At 41.5% G+C, this 17,366-nt stretch overlaps 1 protein-coding gene across 1 annotated transcript; it reads right to left on the bottom strand.

Annotated features, from left to right (window-relative positions):
- Positions 1-3,506: 3,506 nt before the first annotated feature.
- LOC134100139 (sialate O-acetylesterase-like) lies at positions 3,507-16,810 on the bottom strand. Its single transcript, XM_062553208.1, has 10 exons — positions 16,559-16,810; positions 14,443-14,601; positions 10,371-10,534; positions 9,963-10,101; positions 9,051-9,219; positions 8,519-8,643; positions 7,361-7,494; positions 6,780-6,934; positions 5,947-6,133; positions 3,507-4,673 (listed from the first exon to the last, which is right to left on the bottom strand). Exons 1-10 carry the CDS (start codon positions 16,614-16,616, stop codon positions 4,431-4,433), a joined length of 1,533 nt encoding a protein of 510 aa, XP_062409192.1. The 5' UTR covers positions 16,617-16,810; the 3' UTR covers positions 3,507-4,430.
- Positions 16,811-17,366: the final 556 nt, after the last annotated feature.

Raw genomic sequence — 17,366 nt, 5'->3', positions numbered from 1 at the left:
AGTGAACCCGTTGCCATTGGCAGCGGTCATTATACCTTCGGAGCGGTCATTATGCAGATATAACGGACCAGTAGAACGTTGAGAGGCTCATTCAAAGTGAATGGGAGCTCCCTCAACATTCTAGAGAGCCATATAATAAATATATATATTTTTAAATCCTCTATGGGAATTTAACATGGGCGTTCCAATACTTATGACCCCTGTATTTTAAGGAAAACATTTATTTATTTACAATACATTATTCATTCACAAAGAAAATGTATGTCCTTAAAGGTTTAATATTTCCTCATTGTTTCATTTAAGGCATTAAGATCAATTTCCAAAAAAATGATTTTATATTTAAAGGGGACATATTATGCAAAACTCACTTTTTGCGGGCCTTTGTGTTCATATTTAGGCCTCTACTGTTCTTATAAACACTCCAAGCGTGAAAAAAAAACATCCATCCGTTTTCTGTAGATCAGTAGAAAGACTTTGGTGTCAAGAATAGTATGCTGCTGTGAGCCATTTGGATTGCTCCCTTATTCTGATGTAATACTAAGGGAATTTGCATAGACCAACCCTAGCACCAGGGTCTAACATATGTGGTTGGATGCCGGCTCTGTTTGTAGTCATTTTCACCTGTGAAACGAGCAGCGTAATCAATACACGCAGCCGGAGGCGTGGCCAGCCCAGAAACGGCTCAATTTGGGAGAGACCAATTCTAACCTCATTTAAAAAGAGGTATAATATGTCCCCTTTAACTTTAAGCATGTGTTCCAATACTTTTGGAGGGCACTGTATATGAGGATGTGTGGGATATGTGTATACACATATTTCTACATTTCTCATATTTTAATTGCTAGCTATCTTATTTATATATCATATTTCTGTTTATTTAAAACTGCATTTTTTCTATCTGCTGATGGTGTTTTTAAGGTGGTCCTATACAACACAATTTTGTTCTACACTGCACTTTTTAGAATGACAAAAAATCTTGAATCTTATGTATAAGTGTTTAACTTATCAACGATATGCCAGACAGGAACATGTTTAACATTGCTGTTTCATAAAGGACCATGAATGTCTTTAATCATTGGCCAAATTTTATTAGCAACACCATTTCATCAAGATGAATACATGCTGAATGTGAATCACAACCCTCAGCACAATTCTCACACTAAAACCATATAAACTTTGTGTGTACAGCACAATTCATAATTGATCATTTTTGCAGCTAAACATGCCTTAGCAAAAATAATAAAACAATATAGCCGCAAGCGGCGATGGCGGGCCCGAGCACCTGCGGTGCGGAGACCTGTGAAATTTCGGAATCTAACAAAGCAACATGTACGTGTTGGTGGGCATGTGCATGAGCAACACACATGCCTACCAAATTTGGTCAATTTTCCTGAATGTATGTGTCAACCACAACAGACAACACGCTAGGTGGCGCTATAGAGTCCCTAAGCCACACCCTAGGCCAGAGCTCTATCTGTGACTATCGATAGCAATAACGCACAAGCCCACCAAATTTGGTTCATTTTCGTGAATGAGTGTGTCAACCACAACAGACAATGCGCTAGGTGGCGCTATACGGTCTCTAAGACACCCTTGGCCAAAGCGCTGTCTCTGAATAGCTATAGCAATAACACACATGCCCACCAAATTTGGTTCATTTTCCTGAATGTATGAGTCAACAACAACACACATTCGCTAGGTGGCGCTATAGTTCCTAAGCCACACCCTAGGCCAGAGCTCTGTTTCTGACTAGCGGCAGTAATAACAAACAAGCTCACCAAATTTGATTCATTTTCGTGAATGTATGTCAACCACAACAGGTAACACACTAGGTGGCGCTATAGAGTCCCTAAGCCACACCCTCGGCCAGAGCTCTGTCTCTGAATAGCTATAACAAAACACATGCCCACCAAATTTGGTTCATTTTCGTGAATGTTTGTGTCAACCACAACAGACAATGCGCTTGGTGGCGCTATAGAGTCCTTAAGCCACACCCTAGGCCAAAGCTCTGTCTCTGACTACCGATAGCAATAACACACAAGTCCACCAAATTTGGTTCATTTTCGTGAATGTATGTGTCAACCACAACAGACAACGCACTAGGTGGCGCTATATAGTCCCTATGCCACACCCTAGGCCAAAGCTCTGTCTCTGACTAGCCATAGCAATAAGACACAAGTCCACCAAATTTGGTTCATTTTCGTGAATGTTTCTGTCAACCACAACAGCTAACATGCTGCTAGGTGGCGCTATAGAGTCCCGAAGCCACACCTTAGGCCAGAGCTCTGTCTCTGACTAGCGATAGCAATAACACACAAGCACACCAAATTTGGTTCATTTTCATCAATGTTTGTGTCAACCACAACAGACAATGTGCTAGGTGGCGCTATAGAGTTCCTAAGCCACACCCTAGTCCAGAGCTCTGTCTCTAACTAGCAAAAACGATAACACACGAGCCCACCAAATTTGGTTAATTTTCGTGAATGTTTGTGTCAACCACAACAGACAATGCGCTAGGTGGCGCTATAGAGTCCTTAAGCCACACCCTAGGCCAAAGCTCTGTCTCTGACTACCGATAGCAATAACACACAAGTCCACCAAATTTGGTTCATTTTCGTGAATGTATGTGTCAACCACAACAGACAACGCACTAGGTGGTGCTATATAGTCCCTATGCCACACCCTAGGCCAAAGCTCTGTCTCTGACTAGCCAAAGCAATAAGACACAAGTCCACCAAATTTGGTTCATTTTCATGAATGTTTGTGTCAACCACAACAGATAACATGCTGCTAGGTGGCGCTATAGAGTCCCGAAGCCACACCTTAGGCCAGAGCTCTGTCTCTGACTAGCGATAGCAATAACACACAAGCACACCAAATTTGGTTCATTTTCATCAATGTATGTGTCAACCACAACAGACTATGTGCTAGGTGGCGCTATAGAGTTCCTAAGCCACACCCTAGGCCAAAGTTCTGTCTCTGACTAGTAGTAGCAATAACACACAAGTCCACCAAATTTGGTTCATTTTCGTGAATGTTTGTGTCAACCACAACAGATAACATGCTGCTAGGTGGCGCTATAGAGTCCCAAAGCCACACCTTAGGCCAGAGCTCAGTCTCTGACTAGCAGAAGCAATTCCACATGTAGCTGCCAAATTACATCCAATTCCTAACCTTTTTTCTGCCTATAACACCAACTTCCTGTTTCTTAATAAAACGCCATAATTCAAACCTTCGCCATTTCAATATACTTCAAAAATTCAAAAATCTGGTCGCAATTCCTCTCGGGCAACCCCTCAAGATCATTTTAGTGCTGATATGACATGATTTCGATAAACCGTCTAGGAGAAGTATTTCAAAATACGTGATGTGCAAAAATCATAATCATAATCATAACTCAAATTCTTCTAAGATTCACTATATAGTTCAAATGTAAAACTTGTTCAGAATAATACAACACACATGTCCACCAAATTTGGTTCATTTCCGTGAATGTATGTGTCAACCACAGTAGACTGCGCGCTAGGTGGCGCTGTAGAGTCCCTGAGCCACACCCTAGGCCACAGCTCTGTGTCTGAGTATCAAATGCAATTCTACATATGCCAGCTAAATTGCAAGAGTTTTAGAGCATGCCAAGTTGGTGAAAAATGTTACTGGTAAGATAATTATACTATAATAATAATAATAAGAATAATCTGAGCAAAAACAATAGGGCCTTGCACCTACGGTGCAGCCACTTTCAGTGGCCGCACCTCGGTGCTCGGGCCCTAATAACTTACATTAGTGGCAGAAAAGCACAAGACAACACTCTGTAGAGCACAAGTTGTGACATGGCAAATGTGAAGAGAGGCTCAGCTTTAGGACCTCTAGAGGGCAACTCTGAGGCAAATGGGGTATCTCTCTTCACAACCTGGGAAGCAGGTCCCTGTCCACTAGCAGTCTGTATGTGTTTCTTGGTGTTTTAAGCCCCCAATGTTGTCTTTAAGGCAGCGCTGCCTGGAAAGCGCTTGGGTTAGGCATGGGTTAAGGTTAGGGTTAGGGTTAGGGTTAGTGTTAGGAGGACTAGGTGCCGGCGGTGGCAGTGCTGCTCAGAAGGCGACGTTGGGTGCTTAAAACACTATCGAGCTCTGTATGTAGATAGATAGATAGATAGATGGATACTTAATTGATCCCCAAGGGGAAATTCAAGATGTGACCTTAGAACAGTCAACTAACAGCATTCAAAGGTGATCAGGTACAAGAAGAACAAAACAGTACACTAGTAAACCATTTGTAAAATATAAGCAAAGTAACAGTAAAGTGAAGTGACAGCTGCCTTTATCCAAAGCGGCATGGACTCAAAGTATGAGGTATGATTCAAGCTCAGGCCGACTGACTGTCAGGCGTCAATGCTACCGCTGCTCCCCCCTGTGCCCGTTGACCCTTCCTTGCTAGGGCCACCGGTGCAGGACGAAAGGTGGTGCAGGCAGGACCCTGTCAGCGCTGTAGACGGGGCAGGCCTTAAAGCCACAGGGCCAGTCCTTCCAGGCGTACCGCAGGGAGGCCACATGCTCAGCCGCACAGCCCCCCAGGCTCACAGCCACCGTGGAGGTGTTCTGAGGCACCATGGGGGCAGAGATCCAGATCCAGCTATCCTCAGAATTGCACTGCACCTTTTCCATGGTACAACACACCTAAGCCAGAGAGACAGACAGAGGAAAAGTATGTGTGAGGGGTGTGTGTGTATATAGGGTGGGATCAAGTGTGTGTGTGTGATTTAGTGACTGGGTAAACTCGTGGTTAGAGGAAAACTTCGGAGCAAAAGAGTCTGGTCTGTGGATGTTTTTTATAGTTTGCCACTAGTTCATTTACCCACGTTTGCAGTTAAACCACTTGGTTATAACATCTGCTAAGACAGCTAAGTGATGAATGCAGTCTGTTTTGATTGCCATGGTACACCTTAAAGGAACACCATTTTTTCATATTAAACTATGTTATTCCCTTAATTAAGACGAGTTGATACATATATCTCACGTTTCAATGTGTGCACTCACTGGCTCTGCCGCACGGCGCAACTTCGATAGCATTTAGCTAGCCCAATGCATTCATTAGGATCCAAACAGAGATGAAGTTAGAAGCGACCAAACACCTTCATGTTTTCCCTATTAAAATACAGTTACACGAGTAGTCACACGACTAAGTATGGTGAGACAAAATAAAATGTGGTGCATTTCTAAGCAGGCAAAAGGGATAACTATATTGTCTGGCGGAATAACATTGGGAGCACTTAGACTGCGCAGTAATATCCTCACTCCAAAGTGAAACTGAAAGTGCAGGAATGAGGATATTACTGCGCCACACAATATAGTTATTCCTCTTACCTGCTTACAAATGCACCACGTTTTGTTTTGTCTCACCATACTTGGTCGTGTGACTACTCGTGTAACTTTATTTTAATAGAGAAAACATGGAGGTGTTTGGTCGCTTCTAACTTCATCTCTGTTTGGATCCTAATGAATGCATTGGGCTATCTAAGTGCTATCAAAGTTGCGCCGCGCGCCAGAGCCAGTGAGTGCACGCATTGAAAAGTGAGAGGTATGTATCAACTCGTCTTAGTTAAGGGAGTAACATAGTTTAATATGAAAAAACGGTGAAGTGTTCCTTTAACTTTTTTCCTCCTCGATATTCCTTGTCTAGTCTTACGAGACCAGCCACTTTCATATTCTAAACAGAATTCATATTCCTCAAAGAGCTAGCCATCCCCCTAACAACAGTGTCTCTTAACCTAACAAGGATCTGCACCCAATTTCTACTCTCTGACAGGTTTGTGTGCCTCAGAGAAATATGTGAATATCTCACCCTACATAGCACTTTGGCCTTTCATGCATGTCCTAGAGTGGTCTGTTTATATCTATAGGTGCATGTGATGGACTAATCTAACAACTTCCAAAAGTGGAACAGACTTACCTCAAATGTGTCTTTGGCCGGGGTGGCAAAGACGTTCTGATCGTAAGTGAGTATTAGGTAGGTGCCATTAACATGAACAGAACTTGGGAAGGGACCCTGGTAGGATATACCCTTTTCACCATAGGCAATCGTCCGCGCACCAAGGGTCAATCTGTAGGCCACGTCCTGTTTGAAGCGTGGGTGGATGCTTTCAGGGAACCATGTCAGAGGAAAGAAAATATTAAAATTATTCTGTAAAGGCTCATAGTGCTTGAGTATTGACTACATATCAGCAAACTCCAATCCTACTTCTAAGTCTCAGAGAGGGATTTCTCTCTTTTTGAAAAGTGGGTCACATGGTAAAAAGACAGTTTGGGATCCACCTCAAAAATGGGATCTACCTGAAAATCTCGGAATACACTATGAGCATTGATCTAGAAGGCATGTAATTGACTATGTGCAATATATGGCAATGCTGTCCTATTCATGGGTTTCATCAGGACCCTTTCCACAGGTCAAGGTTCCACATCTTCCACAGGTTCAACAGGTCAGGTTCCACAATCAAGCACCAAACACATGCAGTCCACATTCATAATCTAGGTGCTTGATTTATACACCAGTGGAAAGGGACCTGATGAAACCCATGAATACAAAATGGATGTCTATCATAATTTCGCAACTATTGACCGCAGCTTATATTGATTTTTTACAATTTCTATGAGGTTAAAACACGGGGTCAATATTGTATTAATGTGGTTTTGTTTCTTTTAACTTGCATAAAACACGTGCAGCTTATGCAACTTATACACAATGACGCTTAATACACAGGAAATGACTGTACTCCATATACTTACGTGCCCCAAGGTGAAGCTGCATCGTTTAAGTCAAGGGCCACGGCCATGAAGGTCCGCTTCATGCGCTTATTAGGAACGTAGCCAAAGTCAGCTGTCTGATGCCAGCGGATCTCTGGGAAGCCGTCCAGTACATTACCCTGATCATAGGTGCACAGCTGGTAGTGGAACACAGAAGGGTCAACCTTTAGTCTGACCCTAGTTACATAGTCAGGCTCAGGAGTGTTACAAAAGTGCTGAGTCACATGAGTTATGGATAGTGAGTGGTGTTTCATGTTCTGATACTGATATTTATGATGTGTTTTACATGTACTGTACTACATCTGTACTATATGTTGTCATGATTACAATACAGAAAGGTTTGAGTGATGAAAGATACTTATATTTAAGCAAAACACATATAAGACATTTAAGATTTTAGTCGTTTCTAAAAATCGAGTACATGAAAGGTGCTACAGTATATGTAACTATACTGTATGGAGACAGAGAGGTTTTCTGAAGGACATGTAATAAAAACTGCCTGTGACAGTGTGCATGTACGTATGTGAAATGCATGCTTGCCATTAAAAAATGTCTACATTCACCTGCACAAATCCAAAGGGGAAGTCTGGGGCAGTCTGGCCCCCTGAGCCCTGGTGGAAAGCCATCCTCCAGTCATCGATCATGCCGGGGAAGGTGCAGTTGTATTTACCACGATTGTAGTTACCGTTGCTCTCACCTAGGAAGGAGAGCGGGAGGATGGGGGAAAGGATTTTCATTAATTTGTTTCCACTGGATAAAGCTTTTTTTTAATTTTTTTTTTTTTAATTTATCTTCTATCTATTGAGGTTTCAAAACAATGTAGGATTTCTTTTTTTTTTTTAAATACATTTTCTCTTTTGCTATATGATTTACAGGTTCCTGATACAAGGGATAAGAAAGAGAAAGAAAGTAACAATAGAAAAGAAAAACACAAGGATTTTCCATCTGTATCCATAGCTATCCTCATATCATACCAGATTTCTTCCCAGTTAAAAGTATTAACAGTAGGAACATTTAGAACATAAAGGGGAGTTTGACGACATTTCTCTAGAAGAAAAGAAAGAAAGAACAAGGACATGCATATACATAGACATTGATCTTATGACTATACTGTATGTTCAACGTACAGATCCATTTATTGGGCGCCACGGATGTCTATCAAAAGTGTCTGTGTATAGCTCACCATTGTCTTGCTTTCCCCCCTGTTCTGAGATTGGTCCCCTATCTGAGGCAAAAATGAGGGCGGTAGCTTCCAGGCTGCCTTAGCAGTGTGAATCAAATCGCGCGCAAGGCAGCATGGGAACACCCAGGCTATCCTTTTATACAATTTTCTGGAAAATTTGTCAGTCTGGATTATGAGGGACTATAACTTTTCCATAGTATTTACAGTATATCATGAACCACATCTGACCATTCTCCTACTGTAGACAAGTCTTGTTTTAACCACATTTTTTTCAGTGGAGATTTTCATTGTAGTTTTCATTTAGTCTAGGACTAGGCTGAATGTGTGTGGGGAAAGGGAGCCTTTGAGATTAAGCAAGGCCTTGACTGCACTCTGAGTGAGTTCCTTCAAGTAAATTGCCATTTTACTTATCACATACTGCACACATCGCACCTGGCATGACTGTAATACGAGCAGATCTACAGTGCACAATGGTAAAGTCTCCCACAGGACCGTGCTGGACTCCTGTCATGCAGGTGCTGACCATTGCTGCCCTCACCTTGATACCAGATGGCACCTGTGATGGTCATGTTGAGCAGAGGGTGGATCATGGCATTCCACGCCACTGAGTTTTGGTGTGGAATTGGTTCATCCTCATCATAAGGATTCATGAAGTCAACGTAACTATCAACAAAGAGTAACAGCAAAAAAAAAACCGAGGGGTCAAAATAATGGTTTTGTGTTTGCACATGTAAGTTCATCAATATCCCAATTTCAGAACAATGGCTAGGCCTTTGTCCCGGTCTATTGTGTATACACTTTATCCAGGTCTCTAATGGCAAACGCAACTGCATTAAAACAGGATAATGTGTAATAATAAAATTACTTATTTTTTAAATGACTTGTTATTGTTGGTAACAAATATCATGTATATGGGGATATTAATAACCAGGTTTCTCCATGTTCATGTAAACACCACATCATGGATATGATCAAGATCAGGATAAGCCTCATGACTGGGATGCCTAATTCCATGTAAACGCAGTCAATGATGTTGATGCTGAGCTTTTGTATTATTCAAGGATTGTTACCTCTCTGGTGCCTGGGGAATGCCACATTTCTGGAGGGGTCTGCTGGAGGACCACACCTCCACAGGTGTCCCTCCCCAGCATGACTCTACCAGGCCGATAGGGTACTGCAAGGTCTGGTACAGGTAACGTCCAAATAGCCAGCAGACCGCAGAATATTCACTGAGTAATTCTAAGGGTCATACACACATACACACAGAGAGAGAGAGAGAGAGAGAGAGAGAGAGAGAGAGAGACAGACAGACAGACAGACACAGACAGATACAAACAGATACACACACACACCTCAATTTCTGAGACTTGCCGAGTGTACTCATTGCACCTGTGTGGAGCTTGCCAAAGCTAGGGCCATGTGTCTTCTGCAGCAAAGATGAATGGACCTTGCCGCTTGCTGACTGCTGTTCACATCATGAGGAACAGTTCAAGATGAAATGAATGAATGATCGGTAAGATTTTATAAGGACAAATCTTCCGTTTGAAAGGCGTGACCTCGCCAGTGTGTAAGAACCATCAGATAAATTCCCCTAACTTCCTCATTGTAGGTATACTGTGAAGTCCACTATGGGGCTGTGGTTTTGGTCAACAATGTGTTGTTTGTTGAAAGTAAAGTCTACTCTACTGCTTCTTAGGCCATTTGCTATTCACACTTCCACTTTCAGTGGAGCATTTGGCCAAAGAAACACATGACAATCATGACACACAAAGAGATCAGTCAGTGGGGCAGACCACAAACTAAGTCCATCTACAGCCAAATGAAAACACAGCAGCAGCCCAAGGGTGTGGTGTCATCCAATCAAATCTTAAATTAACCTTAAAACGATCTCTCCTGAGTGGTGCAACCCCCCCCCACACACACATAAACACTTCACAGACTCGAGGAGAGCCACCAGTAAAATGGGTGCGTACGTCACTTACGTGGTGTGGGCACAGACCAACGCACAGCGATTCCAGGCAGGTCTATCAGTTCAACCAAGCTCGTCTGCTGAGCAACGTGGAAGAGGCGCACATCTGGGAACTTTGAGGCCAGGGCCATCTCTGCTGAGCTGTTATATATCTAATTTAGCAACAAAGACACATGTTGACAGATTGTTGGTGATATTTCAGGGAGAATGAAAAAAAGAACACCTTTTTGTAGTCAGCGTACCACAACATACTTTCACCCTCACCAAAGCCAGCCCACACACACACACACATTCAAACACACCCCCCAGGGTACAAGGTTGCTCTGAGCCTCTTGTGCAGCAAACATCTCCAGGCCACTCTAAACCGCTCTGAACAGAACTGTTGAACAGAACTCATTATTGCTCATTGCTCATTGCTGACCTGATGAACAGTAAAGACCATGTTGCTCTGTCCCCCACACAGCCACACGTCCCCAAACATCACGTCTGTGATCATGACCTTGCCATCACTCCCACCACTCTCCACAGCGCTCACGTTGTAAGGACCTCCCGCCTTCACAGGATCAAGGGTCACCCTCCATACACCTAGAAGGGAGATCAGAGTTGGGAAAGTTGATTTACACTATTTTCGGTGTTACTTCATCTTGGGTACTTACTAGCTAAACAGTACATGTACAGTATACGATACATAGAGTACAAAATAAAACCATTTGATCACTACATATTGTAATGTAAACGCTATTGCGTTCTGATGAGTCCTGGAAAATGGAAGTTCTAATGACTGTGACGTTGTCAGCAACATCTAGCTGTAAACCTTGCATATGTAAACAGCAATGTGTCAGCAGCAGACAACTTGTGATTAGATCACCCAAGACGAATTCTAAAACAATTGTAAACAGGCACCGACATGAGTGCGTGGTCACTTTCTGTAACTTGCCCACTCAAGCCAGCACAAAACTATTTAACTGCCATAAACATCTGATAAACATGGCTTTCTAAAAATGGATTTCTAAATTGCAACCTATCAGCGGTGGTGTGCGGGGTTGTATTAAAAACAACGGATCAACGAAAGTGAAGTACTCATGTCGCTGTGTATATTCAGAGGCCCTTATGGGGATATGGGTCAAGTCTGGAACCAAATACATCATCAACACAAACAAACAATTGTGTCCTGTTTAATGGTCCACACTGCACAATTCAGTACCACACAGCTCAAAAGTCTTTTTTTTCCAGGAATACTGTATAACCTTTACAAGTTTCTAAACAAATCTCTGGTTTTGGGTTTACAAGGTCTTTAAAGCAGCTGAGATACCTGCTAAGGAGGAAACAATGTCAAACTCCCACTTATTAAAAAAAGACTTCACTTGCAGTCCAGTCATGTGAACACATTTGACAGTTTAGAACAGCTTGTTTGACATGTCAGCCTTTATGCCATTATACTTGAAATGTATGCTAATTGTTGGGCTTGATACGATGACATGGATTAAGCACAGCCAGTGACTGGGCTTATGATGATATGGTTTAAATTGAGTAAACAACTGCCAACTGATTTAACTCCCTTCCTAATGTTAGTCAATTAAGGCCAACCAATCACAACACCAGCTACAGCTGCTATTACTGTGTTCTGTACCCTATAAAGAATATGTAAATATTCGAAATTGGCCCAAAATAATATTTTTTTCACACTTAAAATATATTCAAATATATTTTTGTACTGTATGACCATTTTTGTAGGCTAAATCTTTGTTTAGTAACCATGGGTAATTTTAGATAACGTGGTTTCTCGAACGCAATTGAGCAGTTAGTCCAAACTTCATCAACCCACAAACATGACACCTATTTCTGTCAAGGGAGAGACGCTATAATACGTTTTGAGTGTAACGCAGTAAACACAGGTATAATTTAGTGAATTATGACAGAGGCGAAGCTAAAGGTGAAGATATATGTGATACTGGACCAGCAGGTAAAACGGGACATGAGAGTGCCTCTGGCATCGCCAGATAGATTGGGTAAACCCACCCAGCCCGATCATGGATGGATTTCGCCCTGCAGCTCATTTTATCCTGCTGCCTTTACAAATCTGCGTGAACCAATTACAAACTGGCGCACCCAGATTTTTGGTCAGATTGGTTGAAGGACTGTCCAAATGCGTAGTCTATGCCGTTGATGTACATTTTTTATTTGTACTTTCAGCTGGGTAGAGCCGGAATGCTCTATACACACACTATGGACATTGCATATCATTGACAATATTCAATAAGATACTGTGCCTACTGTGCCAAGCTCAATATGCATGAAAGTCTGTTCAGGAGCTCATTTTTTCAGGTAGAGAGCCAGGTGTTTGAACCTGCTTAGCCTAATGTATTTACAGCCTATTAATATTGGGCAATCCATATCTTCAGTGTTGGAGTGAACGTGTAAGAAGCTAAATTTAACAGAAGATGCAGTTACAACACAGCTAACGCTCCACTGGAAACAAATGAGTTCCTGAACCTTCCATTCATCTATATTCAGCTTAGAGCTTAGTCTGGCTCTGTTTTAGTTTGGCTATCACCAGACTAAGCTCAATCTTTTAAGACTGAACATTAGTATGGGGAGTGGACTTTATTTACTAAATAAGAGGCGTGATCAATGGGCATTGTTGAACTGACTCCGTACACTTGGATGGTCCTTCAACCAATCAGACCAACGATCCGGTGCATCTTGGAAAATCTAGCTTGTGATTGAACCCGAAGGTTGTGAACAGAAGGCAGGTGTGCAGCTTTCTACGGTTGCGCAATGCTGTCACACTAAAAAAAAAAATAAATAAATAAATAAAAGCAGTATCAAGTAATAGCATGAAAGTTTCTTGTTATAAGATATTTTTCATGTTTAAACAAGATAAATGTCATGTTATAAAATTATGACGCTATTTCATTTTGATGATATTTTCACAGATCTTTACACAGGTGTTTGTTGATATATTATTCCTAACCTGATATATATGACATTTTGTTCTTAAAAGCATGGCAAAGAAACGATTTTTTGACAGTATATTCTGATTTACAGGACACAGAAGTAGATATCCATAAATCCCTCTCTAATTTTTCTCCCATCACAATGAAAAGAACCATTTTAACCTGTCTTTATCCAAAGTGTTGTGCTTTAAAATGTATGCAAATTAGCATATCTAATTTGATAGTGCCTGATTTGTATATCTAAAGTTTAAACATTAAATTACAGAAAACTTGTAATACAGTTTTTTCTTATGTTAATGTAAGTAATCAACTGGGGAAGTTTCATACTGATATCTGCTAGTTACATTTTTACCTGTAGACACTGAAGACAGTTAGCCTGACAAGCCAGACCCACATCAAGATGTAGGGTCTGGACACTCACCGTAGACAGGGCTCAATCGGAGGGGTGGGATAAACAGTTGTCTTTCAAATTCCCTCCCCACAATAGGATAACGCTAAACGAATCATCTTCTTGTTTTCAAATAACAGGATGCGTTACCGTCGCAACTTCTGGTCGCATGTCAGTCACCATGCCATTAAAATACCCTTTAATAAGTGCGTGAAATCTCCTATAAACTTATTCATAGATACTATCCCTCCAAGAGTTTTATAATTAGAATGAAAAAAGACATTGATGAAACATGTTCATTTTGTGAGGAAGCCCCAGAGACATCAGTGCATTTATTCTGGTTCTGTCGTTGGTCTGAGAGATTCTGGACAGACCTGTCAACCCTGCTTTGCACCCATTTAAAACGGAACTTGTGAAAATGTGTTTTACATTGCGAATCTAATATTTCTTCTGGCAAAGTACTTTATTCATAAATGTAAATTTTCCAATAGCAAGCCACTCCTCTCTGTGTTTATAAATGACATACAAGTGTACATGAACACACTTCAATCCTTAACCAGCCCCAAGGCCATTAAGACAACTCTCCTCCTGGGCTCTTTTCATATTTGTGATTAAATCTTTTCCTGTTTTCTTTATTTTTATTTCTCCCTTTTTTCTTTGATGTATGTGTATGTGTTTTGTCTTTACTTGATTTGACTAATGACTTATTGAATGTAACTGTACCTCCTGGCTAATAGTGTACAAATTGTTATATGAATATGAGGGTTTTGTTTGTACTCTGATAATATCAATAAAAGATATTATTAAAAAAAAAAAAAATGTAAAAAAAAATGTCAGTCACCATTATGTTAAGCCCTGTGATTGGACCGCTGGTGCTGGGGGTTCTCAGCTCCCTGGCTCAATGGATCGTGCCTAGACTGCCCCGCCAGCCAAATTACATTTGCTGCCGCTAGGGGCGTCTAGATTTCTAGGCTAGAAGACAGTCCCACTCTCCAAAAATTAACATTTCAGTTCCAACGGAAACCACATAGGCCCCCTGACTACTAGCCCTGTTTGCAGCCTAAACATCCAGCGCTTGTTTACTGTTTAGTCTCACCTGCTGGCCATGAACCTTGGTGGATGGGGGACAGAGCGACAAGGCTACTCACCGTCTCTAACGGTACTCCTGTAAGTGTTTCTGCTGGACAGCCCAGACAGACTGACTACAACAGTCGTGCTGTTTGTCCCATAGCCCCATACCACAGCTCTCTCTGGGGCCTTATGTAGAACCATATGGTCACCATAATACGATGCAAAACGAAGTTCACCTGGAGGAAAAAAACGCATTAGTGATGATGTCTGCTTGCTTTTACGCTGCATTTTTCATACCCCTCTAACTTACCACATAGCCTCAAAGGAATAGTGATATTGAATGACCTGATCAGGTTTGAGAAGAATTAGGTTACCAATCGAACAGTACAGTAGACTAAAGCCTATCTCAGAAATAGCACCCACCCTTACAAGAAACAAGTCAATCAACCTGCTGCTCATCTACCTCATATCACTTCAATATTACAGTTGTTATTAATACACATTATCATTGCACTGAACTGCCTTGCACTATATTTATATATCTTAAACCTCAGTCTATACTGCTGATACTGCACTATTCAGGCTTATATTGCATCCTGCGTTTTGCCTGGGCCTGATGGTGTCCATGATCATGGCAACCTTGACAAGGACAACAAGGTCACACTCCCCCTCCGGACAATTGCATTAGGCCTACCCTATCCCACATAGCATCTATTTGTTTGAAAATGTATTACATACTGTATTTATTCTTACACATAGCCTAACTGCCCTTATTCTATTCTTAACGTTTTTCCATGTTAGGCTATGGTTGAGTGCAAAGTTTAACCGGAGTCAAATTCCTTGTTTGTTTACGCAAACCATGGCCAATAAAGCTGTTTCTGATTCTGACAGACTTTGACAGGATTGGGAAAGATTCTTGAAAGCAGAGGTGGAAAACTCCAACTTCAGTGAGTAAAAGTCCGACCTGGTATTGGTTCTACCTGTGTGCACTTAGCACAGGTGATCTCATCAATTAGCTGCTCTATCTAGCTGAAGAGTTGTGCTAATTAGAATCATCTGGTTTAAAGGGATATTCCGCCATTTTTGGAAATACGCTCATTTTCCACCTCCCCTCGAGCAAAACAATCGATATTTACCTTGTTCCCGTTCATCCAGCCATTCTGTGAGTCTGGCGATACAACTTTTAGCTTCAGCCTAGCATAGATCATTAAATCGGATTAGACCATTAGCTTCTCGCCTGCTAGCTTCATGTTTAAAAGTGACTAAGATTTCTGGTAATTTTCCCATTTAAAACGTGTCTCCTCTCAAGTTAGAAAGTGCAATAAGACCAACTGAAAATGAAACCTGGCGTTTTTCTAGGCTGATTTGACATGGAACTACACTCTCATCTGGCGTAATAATCAAGGCAACCATAGGCGCAGTGATATCTTACGCAGCATCTGAAAATAGTCCCCATAGACAACAAGCAGTAGTAGTGCCAGTAGCTGCAAGTTGCCTTGATTATTACGCCAGATGAGAGTGTAGTTTCATGTCAAATCAGCCTAGAAAAACGCCAGGTTTCATTTTCAGTTGGTCTTATTGCACTTTCTAACTTGAGAGGAGACACGTTTTAAATGGGAAAATTACCAGAAATCTTAGTCACTTTTAAACATGAAGCTAGCAGGCGAGAAGCTAATGGTCTAATCCGATTCAATGATCTATGCTAGGCTGAAGCTAAAAGTTGTATCGCCAGACTCACAGAATGGCTGGATGAACGGGAACAAGGTAAATATCGATTGTTTTGCTCGAGGGAAGGTGGAAAATGAGCGTATTTCCAAAAATGGCGGAATATCCCTTTAAATGAATGGTTGGCACAGACATGTGGTATTTTACTCACTGAAGCTGGAGTTTTCCACCTTTGCTTGAAAGATTGTAGTCTTTTAACTAGCCCCTCATTCAAGCTTTAGGCTAAAAGACTACAATCTTTCAAGAATCTTTCCCAAATCTTGTAAAGTGTGTCAGTGTAAGGTAGGCAACAGGCTAAGCAATATCATTTCAACAACAAAATTACGTCAGCAGGCCTATGTTTGCCGTTTTGGGGTTGTATTGATGACTGATGAGTCATCTGTCTATGCGCTTAGGCTACATCCTTTTACACACCTGTTGGTTTAGCCTACTTTGCTTACTTAACTTTCAATTCACGGCTATACTCACCAGAGACAGCTGTTAAAACGCTGAGGAAGCACACACACCCAGACCATATTGACAGCATGGTGGACTTAGTTGGTCATTTGTTGAATCATATAGCCTATTAATAGCCGGATACTTTCTAGATATGTTCAGAGGTAGATAAAAACTCGCTATGGCTCTGGATATGTCCGTGCATAGCCTGGAGTAGTCGCCGCCTGTTAAAACAAGGAAGTTGTGGGCTAAAGGCTAAACTAAACCCGAGGGCATAGCTTACACAACACACTGCATTGAAGTGTATCCACTAACCGAAGCCTGTCATCAGCAAATAAAACAATATTTGGTTGATCCTTTAATGTACAAAAATATCCGAGAGTGTAGGCTAGAATATTTTATAAACAAATCCAAGTTAGTTGGACATTTTCTATGTGTAGGCCTAATAAGAAGAAAATCAAGAAATAGATATGCTATGCTTGTTGAGGGAAAGAACAGCATACCGAAACTCGAAATACTGGAATAAATTAGCAATGTACCCTGCAGCATCAGATCTGCAACCTATTCAGAGCCGTTGACATTTGGGAGAGGAGCGCCATCTTGTGGGCCGGTTTCAAATGATGGCAAACGTGAAGTGAGGACCAAGAAGACAGTAGGCTCTTGCTGTCTTTTCCTAAATGAACAAAAGCAGATGATTTTTGCTCTTCATCACTGTCCTGTCTGCTCATCACCCCATCTTCTCCTTCTCTGCTCTCATCCCTACCTCTTGTCCACTGCCAGGCTTGGGTAGTCTGGCTATCACCAAACTCAATCTTTTAAGATTGATATTAGTCTGGGGAGT

Source organism: Sardina pilchardus, chromosome 13 (genome assembly GCF_963854185.1).
Source record: "Sardina pilchardus chromosome 13, fSarPil1.1, whole genome shotgun sequence".
NCBI lineage: Eukaryota > Metazoa > Chordata > Actinopteri > Clupeiformes > Clupeidae > Sardina > Sardina pilchardus.
Note: the sequence above shows the minus strand (reverse complement) of the source record. Positions and strands in the feature narration are given on the sequence as shown.